An 11,896-nucleotide genomic window follows, 5' to 3' on the forward strand; every position below is an offset into this window, starting at 1 on the left:
ATAAGTATTTTAGTCAGAAATGGCGAACCTTTTTCTTGAACCAGTTAATTTCCAGGTTTATTATTTTTCTGGTGCAATGCTTGCCACTTTTTATCTTTCTTTTAAAAATAATCTAATAAAAATTGAGGTAAGTTTCTTCATAGAAGTTAAAATGTTATTTAACGTAAAGCTAATTAAGTACAGCACCATATCGCACATCGAACTTGTTGAAATTTAATTCTTTCTCTTCTACGAATTTTACGTAACTTAGATTTATTATTTGCTTATGTATTTTATAGTAACCGTGATATATTTTTGATTTGTGTACCTGGCAACTTCGATGCATAATTAGTTAGTTTATGTTTCACATGGCTTTGTTAAGTCTCTGTGTAAATATATACTGATGGAATTGATATCTTTGAGAACGAATCTTTGTGAAAGAATTTAGAATGTGTCATTTAAGAGAATTCATACTTGATGGGCTGGGCTTACTTGAAATAGAGTGGAATGAATAGTAGCTAACGTAGACAAATACCACGTTTCAACAACCAATTAGAATCGTTATACTCGCACTAAGTCGCTTGTAAGCAGAGTTGGCCAAAAATGTAATCGATTACATTTTTTGATTACAGTAATCAATTACTTGTAATCATGATTACAATTTTCAAAAATTTTGATTACAGCTGTAATCATGATTACGATATTGATTACAGTAATCAATTACTTGTAATCGTGATTACAAAGTTTGATTACAGCTGTAATCATGATTACATAGTCGATTACAGTAATCAATTACTTGTAATCATGATTACAATTTTCAAAAAATTTTGATTACAGCTGTAATCATGATTACAATTTTGATTACAGTAATCAATTACTTGTAATCATGATTCCAAGTAATTGCGATTACAAGTAACCACAACAAAAACGATTACGAGTAATTATGATTACAAGTAATCAAAATATATGAATACATGTAATTTGATTACATGTAATTTGATTACACGGTCTTAAAACAGACAAGGCGCCGGGCCCTGATGGTATACCAAACGAAATTTTTAAAGATATTTATTTTACAAATAGAAATTGGTTGCTAGCTCTTTTTAACATTTGTTTTATGAACTGCTATTTTCCAAGACCATGGAAGATTGCCAGAGTCGCCCTGATACCTAAATCAAACAGAAATTTAAACTTGCCAAACAATTACCGTCCAATCTCGCTCCTAGCCGTCTGGGGAAAAATATTAGATAAAATGCTTACAAAAAGATTAACATATCATCTTGAGAAAAGAAACCTCATCAATGACAATCAATATGGCTTCAGGGCTGGGAGGGGAACGGACGAGGCGCTTAAAAAAGTTGTTGATATCATCTGTGAAAAAAAATCAGAGAATAAGCATACCATTGGGGTGGCTCTGGACATCGAGAATGCGTGCAACCGTGCAGATTGGACAATCCTGAAGAACGCAATAAACAAATTGGCATTGCCCGACAATTTGGCCGGTTGTGTCTTTAGCTTCCTAAAGGATAGAAAGGCTAAATTTTTAGGAGATAACGGCGATACTCTAGTAGAAAGTAACTTAAACATTGGTGTACCACAGGGCTCGTCGCTTGGACCCATTTTGTGGTTGATCTTGGTTAATGACATTTTTAATTTAGTTCGTAATATAAATTTTAGCCAATTTATTGATTTTAACCATGATGATTTCAATATCATTGCATTTGCAGATGATATTTTACTGTTGGTAAGTGGTCCAATTTTCTATAAATTTGATAAACTGGCGACTCATATTCTATCCCACATGTCAGACTGGGCCGAGAACAACAAATTAAATTTTTCGAAAGAAAAAACTCAACTTATTACATTTCCAAAAAATAAAAAAAAGATGGGAAGACTCCCCTGTATTAAATTTAGACCGGATGATACAAACAATATTAAAAATGTAAGTACGATGAGATACTTAGGGGTGACCCTCGATCCAGGTCTGACATGGATTCCACACTTAAATGATATTAGAGACAGAATTACAGGTTTTAATCAGGGAATTAGGAGAGTCGCCAGAGTTACATGGGGTCTCAGACCACAATTGTTGAAACGCATATATCTCCAGGCAACTGAAAGAATTATACTTTACGCCGCCAGTGTCTGGTACAGAAATACTAGGAGAATTAACGAAAAATTAAACAGTATCCAGCGAATACCACTCTTAACCATCACGAAGGCCTATGCTACAACGAGCACAGAGGCAATCCAGATACTGGCGGGTGTTATGCCAATTGGTTTGAAAATCGTGGAGGACATCTTTTGCAAAAGGGTGAAGTGGGGCTGGAGACTCGAGGACATAAATTATACTCTACCAATTGATCTTGATCATAACATAGATTTCGAGAAACCAGCCCTAGGGCATCCTTCAGATTACATTGCTTTGCCCTGGGGATATAGCAGCCCTAAAGATCAGGGAGTGGAGATCTACACTGATGGCTCTCGGATGGAGGCAGATTATCCGAATAAATTCAGGACTTCACACGCAATGATAGTTAAGAACAACGGTATCACGATTTTCAAAGCCTCCACCAGAGTCACTGATAACACCAACATATTTATTGCAGAGCTTTTGGCAATCAAGTCTGCCCTGATATGGCTACGTCAACATGATATTACACATGCAACGATTTTCTCAGACTCACTATCATCCCTCCAGGCCCTGGCTGACCCAGAACCCAGTTCCAAACTCATAGAAGAGATCAAAAAAATTTGGAATAAGAACACTATTTTGAACTGGGTAAAAGCACATGTGGGGATCCAGGGCAATGAGGAGGCAGACAGGGCAGCAAAGGAAGCCATTGGTTCTGACAGTGTGGATCTCCAGGTTCTGAAGACCCCCAAACAAGCTAAAACCGAAATCAAACAATATTTAATGGCAAGGTGGAAAACCAATTGGGAAAATTCTGAGAAAGGCAGGCATACATTTAAATTCATTAAGACCCCGTCAACTACAAGGTTGCAAACTAATTTCTATTTTAACCAATTTCTAACGGGGCACGGAGTGTTCGGAGTACACCAAAACAAATTTTTTAATAAATCAGATACTTGCTCTAACTGTAACCAAAGACAAACCATAGAGCATCTTTTATATTATTGTGATCGGTACCGAACACTCCGAAAAAATTATTTCTTCCAAAAAACAGACCAACAAATTTTTGCAGACAAAGTTTGTAGAGAAATTATCAAGATTATCATTAAAACTACTCTTGAGGAACAAATGGAATTAATAAACAAAATTGACAATAACTAAAATTTTAACCTGCTTAAATCTAACCACCTTGCCAAAACTTTTTTTTGGACCACATTGCCATTTTAGTGTTTTAATTTGACTTTTAACTTGACTTTGCATTTTATACATGCTTTAGGTTTGTTTACAACCTTTGGATTTTAATACATTTGGTATTTTACATTGCGATTGTATTTTATACATGGTTTTTAGATTGTTATACACCCCTTTTAACTCTTACCTTTTGGTATCTATTGGTATTTTGTCCTCTGTTTTTTTGTACTTCAATTGAATTTACTCTGCTTTACTTGTTGTTCTTCATTTTAACTACCTGTTACTACTTCACCCTCACTATTTTGGTTCCACCAGCAGGATTCAAGCTGGCTTGATTGGCTGGCTCCTTTCAATGCCCTATTGGCAAGTGTATACATCTGTGATTTTGTCTTAGTTTTAACTTTTCAATTTTAGCACTATATTCATTTATGTCATTTTATCCTTTCACCTTTTGGCGGTTTCATGAGCTGTATTTACGGCTGTTTTTGGTGAATTGTTAGATTTTTTGTCTTGTATTAAGGGTTCCACCAGCTCTGGCTCACAGCTCACTCAGTTTTTACTGGTTGTCTCAGGGTTCACAATTTTTGTATTATATATATATATAATTTTTGTATTCTATTTATATGAGGGTTAATGAGTTTTGTATTGTATATATACAGATAATTTTTGTATTTTATTTATATAAGGGTCTGTTGACCTTTTAAATGATTCATTGTATTTGGCGTATGGGCCTATTGGCCTAGGCCGCTGTATATATATTAAATGTAATTTGATTACATGTAATTATGATTACATGTAATCTAATTACACGATTACAAGATTATTGTATTCTTATAAATGATTATATTTTACAGTAGATAGTAGAATGTATTTTATAATGATACATTTTGCACGTATTAACATGTACTGCATTTTGTACGTATTTGTATACGTACAAATGAATGTAACTAAAATGTATGTACATATGATTTTATCTAGTGCATATGATCAGACATTTTAGTTTCACACACACTTATATTGTAGGTATAAAATATATGTACGTATGTACATAGATAATAATTACGTATGTATGTGCAAACAATGTAGACTTGTACATTTATACACAATGAATATATGCATTTTATGCAAATATTTGTGTATGTAAAATGTATATCTATGTTCATGTACGCATGTATATACAAGTACTTGCGTTTGTACGAACATACATACATTGTCTGTATAATGTATGTCCCTTGCATGTATGTGCAATTTATTTATGAACAGTACAATATATGTATGCATGTACAATATAGGTATATCTGCAGGATGTACAATATATGTATGTATACATGTACATGATATGCATGTCCAGTGTATTTATGTACATGTACATAATATGTTCATGCTCAATGTAAGTATCCAAATATGCATAATACATTTGTGTACGATTGTACGTACATTGGGCGTATTTATATTTCACATATATTCATACATGCATTCGACATGCATAACGTACGTACATACACACATTTGAGATGCATATATTGTACAGATGTATATACATATAGCGTACAGATGTATATACATATAGCGTACAGATGTATATTCATATAATGTACAAATGATGAAATGAACATATAATGTACATATGTGTGTACATATACAGTACATATGTGCATAAATATATTGGGAATAATTCTTTCGTACAAATTTTACATGTGTACATGCATGCTATCCCTATCTATGCATATGGTGCAATGTATATATGTCCAATGAATGTATCCACACATGTACAATACACGTATGTTCCATGTATACATATCCATATGTACTATATATGCATACATACATGAATGTATGTACATACATTGTACATGCGTACATACATTACACGCATACATATGTACATTACATTTATGTCTAAATATGTGTACAATGCAATAAATAAAATGAATGTAAGTTAACTTTTAATGACTCAAGCAAGTTAAATGACAAAATCAAACGATATTTAAATTTAGTTTTCAGCTTTAATTGTTCTATATCATTTTGAAATTCTCTGAATAAAAAATTATTTTCAGGTATTTTCATGAAATGTTTAACAATACAGATTTATTTTTTTTATAACATAATGCATGATTCATAGAAATTTTTTAAATGGTAAGAAAAACGGAAAATTTTATATGTGGAATTAATATTTAGAAATTCCAAATAAAATTATCGTTTGCTTTCTAAAAAATATGAGGTCAAGTTTCATATGCCTTAGAATAAATTTTAAAACAAATTTTAATAACTTTACTCATATAAATTTTTTTAATGTATGCACAATGTATGTGTATATTGTAATTACATATATTTAAATGTACGCATGTATTTGTACATTACTTGTAATTATATACATGTATACGTTGTATGCACATGCATACATTGTGCATATAACTATTTTTTTGTACATCCATGCATTACATGCGCATAAGTATTAACAAAGTATGTAGTTATACAAGTACATACGTAAGTTGTACATAAGTACATACTTTGCGTGCACATATATCGATGTACATATAAATATGCATGTATACATGTACGCATTTTATTTACGCGACTATGTGCATATATTGTACCTTTAAATAACATTCTTACATATTGTACGCAAATACGTACAATTTTATATACAAACGTACATTTTATATACGTGCTATTATCGTAAATTTATACAATATATGCACTTAAGTACATAAAAGCATGCAAACGCATGAACATTATTTTCATATACGTTCATACATACATTGTCTATGTATACAAAGATATAAAACATTGCCTTTTTATAAAAACTAACATACATGCGTACATGTATCATAAATGCATAATTATATGTACTAAGCATATGCGCATTGCATTAAGTATATTACAATATAATTATGAATATTGTACGTACAAACAACGTTTGTGCATACATTGCATGTATAGGAATCGCAAATTGTACGTTCATGCGTGCGTACATTCTATGTACATAAAAATATGTAAACACATGAATACTTACATAAAAAATTTGACTATAGTATACAATCGTAATAAATTGTAATCGTATAGTTTGATTACACGTAATCACAATTACATGTAATCAAATTACATGTAATCATGATTACATGTAATCATATATTTTGATTACTTGTAATCATAATTACTTGTAATCGTTTTTGTTGTGATTACTTGTAATCGCAATTACTTGTAATCATGATTACAAGTAATTGATTACTGTAATCAAAATTGTAATCATGATTACAGCTGTAATCAAAATTTTTTGAAAGTTGTAATCACGATTACAAGTAATTGATTACTTGTAATCGTGATTACAAGTAATTGATTACTGTAATCAAAATTGTAATCATGATTACAGCTGTAATTAAAATTTTTTGAAAGTTGCAATCACGATTACAAGTAATTGATTACTTGTAATCGTGATTACAAGTAATTGATTACATAGCTGTAATTATCTGTAATCAATTACAGTTGTAATCGATTACTGTAATCAACGGCCAACTCTGCTTGTAAGTATCCCGTTGCATAGTGCCCGATTGTTTTTACTCTTTAGCTATTAATTTGTTTCAAAAGTATATAGCATAAACAGTATTTTAAAAATATTTAAGTTTAATAATAATTAATGTAAATTATACTTATGTGGTCACCCTTTATAATTAATAATAAAATTTAAAAAAATTAAATGTTGTATGTTTTTAATTTTTTGTTGGAAAGGCTAGGTCAGAATACAATTCAAACTGTATGCTATTTGTTTTTATTTCGTATTTAAAATGCTTCACAAAATACATTTTTAATTTTTAAAAACAGATTCATTTAATATTTTAAATATATACTACAAAAGAATGTTAAAAAAAAACATTTAATACCAATTGCTTTACTTTATCAACCATTGTCATTTATTTCTGAATCATAACTTGATGACAAAATATTCATTTAAATTTGAAACAAGGCAGTTTCATATGACGAGTTCATTGATGAAAAAATATGTTCATAAGCGTGTGAGGATTCAAACATTGGGAAAATTTACTGCAGTATTTTTTTATGATTTTCAATTAAGTTAAGGATTTTTCTTTACTGCTCATTGAACTCATGTACTTCCCAAGAAGAAGTTGGTCTTCCCCTCAAGCATAAACACTCATAGAGTAGGAAGGGGGCACTAATCACGCATGCGTTCTTCGAATTGTCACAATGACTCCCAATTCTAACTTATTTGAATCCGTATGAAAGTTATATAATTATGCATAGTATTATATATTATAAACGACGATGAATAGCAGTCCCAATTCTGAATTTACGACTACCTACTAATGTTCATATCCGCAGCCTTGTAATTTTGAACCCAATCCAGAATACAAGGGAACTCCTGGATCAAGTATTGGGAGAAATTCGCCTTCGTGGAGGACGTTTTGATGAAACTAACCTGCATTTGCGTTACATGGAAAGGAAAACCACGAAAACTTCCCATGGTTAGCCTGACGTCCAAGGGACTCTAACCCATGAGCCATTTACCACTGAAGATATTTTACGTGAGCATTGTGGCCAGTATGAGCCGGGTGCGGAATTCATATTTACCAACCATTCATGGGATTCGGATCCGGGTCAACTCATTGAAAGACAAGACCTTCTCCTGAGCCACCCCAGCTCTAGTATGTCTAGTATGGAAATATAAGACAAAATTAACAGTTGCCACCGGCCACATGTGACTAAGTATAATACATGGCAATTAACTATAATACATGGCAATTAAGATATTGTTTGACAATAGCCACTCGATCGATGCTTTTTTCGTCAAAATTGCACCAATGTGCATTTACTACTATTTGTTTTTAATAATTATGGAATTATTATGAATATTTTTATATTTACTTAATGAAAATCAATTTATTTCACGCTTGATTCAAAAATTTTCTTCGTTTAAAAATAAACTTAATTATATATATAGTTTAAAATATGACTTTCCAGTTTTAATATCGACAGTTTTCAATAGTTTCATTACTATTAATAGTTTAAATTTCTCAATTTTTGAAAAAGTGGCCTCTGTTAATGCAACAAATAGTCACAGGCTACTAGTTAAATTATGTATTACATATGAAAGTATGGAAGACTTTTTATTATGTTGTTTTATTTTATTTTATCGCGACCAGACCAAATTCTTTCTACAAAAAGATGTTTAGGTAAAAAAAAAAAAAAAAAAACATCTTTTCAGGTAAAAAAAAGGCTAGAGATAAAAAAGACTATTCAGGTAAAAAAAAAAGCTGTTACACTTAACATGATGAAAAGGCAAAATATATATCTTTTAGACAATTTAAAAAAAATCTTTATGAAATGTTAGTAAAGAAAAATGTTTCTGTGAAGGTTTCTTACGGTACGTTTACTAGACTTCTTCCATTTTATGCATGCGTTCCAACAAGCAGCGGAAGAAATATATATTACATACAAATTTTATGAATACATACAGGTTTTCATAAAGTCTGGAAAAAATAGAATTCGGTCAAATAAATTAAATGAGCAACATAAAACTATTACGGCAAAAAGAAAAGAGTTAATAATATTCATGTCATGTCGACAGAGTGGAGACTAGCATTTCTGAGCTGATAACAAAATTCAACACTGTTGATACGAGCAGATTCAAAAAACAAATTTTCAATATTCGACAACAATATCATGCATACTAAAATTAAGAAAACCTTAAAAATAAAGCAATGATTTTCTTCTCAGAATATCCTGTTTGCAAACTTGTCACACAAATAAATTCCATCAAAAGTTGACACTTTGCATTGGAGGGTAGCACATCGCAATATCGGCTTAATTTCTTTTTCTCCTTTCAAACAAGCTCATAGCTGAGAGCAATTTTAACACTAGGTTTACGTAGAGAGCCTAGAGTAAAAGAGCACTCTAGGTTTACGGAAGTTTATTATATACATATATCTACGAACACGCATTAATTTGACGCATGAACGAATACATATAACAGCACTTACAGACATGTCACCTTACTCGTGACAGCAAATATATATTTTGAAGTTTATCAATTATGATTCTTGGTTTAATAAATTCAATTGAGTAGATTTTTATCCACCACTACTTCTAAGCAATTCGTAGTCTTATCATCACTCTATCTTTGCAAAATTTACTTAGTAGTTATTTATCAATATCCAAAAAGAAAAGACGCCAGTGCTATTCCTTATTAATTGTAAAAGGTGTTACGGTGAAAAGCTCCTTATCTCTCAGATTTCTATTGAATGTTTGCCTTTAGAAAAGTTAATAAAATATTAAAACAATTAACAAATGTAAGGAAATTAATAAAAAATTTCTTTGGATTCATAGAAGTAGGATCTAAATGGTGATACAGGTAATAAAATGACATTTAAAATAAATAAAAAATTTTTTTTAAATTCTTATTAGTTACAGAATTGAAATTCTCTTTTAGATTTTTAATTAAAGACGTCTGTCAGAATCAATACTGGATACTTTCATTTGTGTCAACTTGAATTTTATTTTTTACTTTAAATAAATTACTTTGTTATGAGGGGAAGAAAAAAGATTCCCGAAAACGTTTTTATACAGTTTTTACACTGGTACTACATTTTACCTTAACTATTTTATTGAAAATTAAGGTATTCAAAAAGTAAATTACTATTGAGTAACGTTTGGAAAAAACACAAGTATATATTTTATAGACTTTATAAGAAAGTATAAAGTTTTTATATAAATTATGTATAATTTCAACATAAACGATTAAAACTTAAAATTCGAACTAAAAAATAAGAGATTTATAATAGATATTAATTCATGTATTAAATAATTTAAAACTGTGATTAAAAAAATTAATTTTATTGTTAAGAATGGTTAAATCTTTATTAAGCACAAAAAATGTATTTTAATGATTTATTTTACGTTGATTTTCATTACAGTATAAATTATTCTGTTTTTGTTGCTCATTTTTTAATGAAATCTGTAAATATTTATTAAGTTAAAATTATTATTTTTTGTACAGTTAAATTTAAGATATTGATTTTAAAATTGCAAGATTCTGTTTCGACTAATTAAAAAAATTAATAGCAATTTCTGGCTTAGGTGATCGTTTACTCAGATATATGTTAAGGCTTTAATTCATGGAAAGGTTTATCTTTTTTGATAAATAAAATGGTTTTAGAAAAATAATTTTAATTAAAAAAATTTCTTGATATATATTGTTTTGATATGCAGGAAATGTCTTAGTGCTGCCATCTAGCTTTACTGTATCTTAAACACTAAAAACTACAATTGAAAAAATCTTAGAAAAAATTTCTATGAACGAAACTGTAAAAAAAAACTGTATAAATAATAAGTTTTTTTTTTTTAAATTTACAAAAAAATTAATTGAAATTTTGAAAAATTACTTGTAAACGTTATTTTATAAATAGAACGAGCCATAAACGAACACAAAAACACACACTCAAAACAATAGCGTAAAAATTATTACATTTAAAAAATTAATAAAGCCCTTAAACCTTACTATAGATGTAACGTGTTCACCAACAATGCGGAAAATGGAAGAAAAAAATTATAATGAATTAAAATAAACTGTAAAAATAAAAATTATAGCTTATAAATTTAACTATCTAAATATTATTCTTTGAAAAAATATAAAAACAATAATTGAAATTTTTTTTTTTAGAAAGAAAGGACGAAGAAGAAAAATTACTTATAATTGTTATTTCATTAATAAAAAAAGGAAGCCCTAGACAAGTCTTGAAGTTACAAAAAAGAAAACTAAATAAAAATGATTAACGGAATAAAATAAAAAGTCTTTTAACTATAAAATTTTATTTGAAAGAAATAAGACATCATTTCGGAAAATGGGGAAAAAAAATTATAATAAATCAAAATGAACTCTATAAATAATAATTATTTTGTTTTGAAAATAGTTTAAATTTATAAAAACATTGATTTAAATTTGAAATAAATAAATAAAGTGGAGAAAAAATTACTCATAAATGTTATTTTATTTAAAGACGAAAGCATTGACAAACCATGAAATTACAAAAAGAAAACTAAATAAAAATTAAATTAAGAGGTCCTTATTTATATTTTATTTGCAGGTGTGACATGAACGAAAGTGCATTATCGAGCATAGACACCATCAGTGTGATGAGGGATAACAACTTCGCCTAGATTAAAAACAATCTAAATGGGTTTGATAAATTGCAAAAAAACTAGTAGGACAAAGACAGTCGACAGATATGATTCTTAATACCTTTTTAAGGCATATAATTTTCACAAGCGAAAGTGATTTTTTTTCCCTTCCAAGTATTCATTTCTACGCGCATAGTTAGCTTTGCTGATAAGGTGGGGAAAAAGAAGAAAGTAATGTAGTGTTCTTAAATGTTTCTTTTATTAAAGTATAGATGGCAGCAGCAAATCATATTCAATTTATAAATATTCTTCTTCTTCATTTCTGTTTGATCCAGGCATGTCTCCATGGGTCCAGGATTGATTTCTTGAGTCCTTAGGTCACGCAAAAAGTTATCAAACAAATAATCTGAAATCAAAACCTTAAAAAAACTGTTATATTTCAATTTTCTGAGTGAAATT

The 11,896-nt window shown here is 29.5% G+C and overlaps 1 protein-coding gene across 1 annotated transcript; it reads left to right on the forward strand.

Moving 5' to 3' along the window:
- The first annotated feature begins 1,930 nt into the window (after positions 1-1,930).
- Positions 1,931-11,476, forward strand: LOC147809032 (uncharacterized). Its single transcript, XM_087162751.1, has 2 exons — positions 1,931-2,904; positions 11,404-11,476. Exons 1-2 carry the CDS (start codon positions 1,931-1,933, stop codon positions 11,474-11,476), a joined length of 1,047 nt encoding a protein of 348 aa, XP_087018877.1.
- The last annotated feature ends 420 nt before the right edge of the window (positions 11,477-11,896 follow it).

The sequence above is a fragment of the Parasteatoda tepidariorum genome, chromosome 5 (assembly GCF_982258835.1).
Source record: "Parasteatoda tepidariorum strain Cologne lab strain chromosome 5, Ptep-v5.0, whole genome shotgun sequence".
Classification (NCBI taxonomy): Eukaryota; Metazoa; Arthropoda; class Arachnida; order Araneae; family Theridiidae; genus Parasteatoda; species Parasteatoda tepidariorum.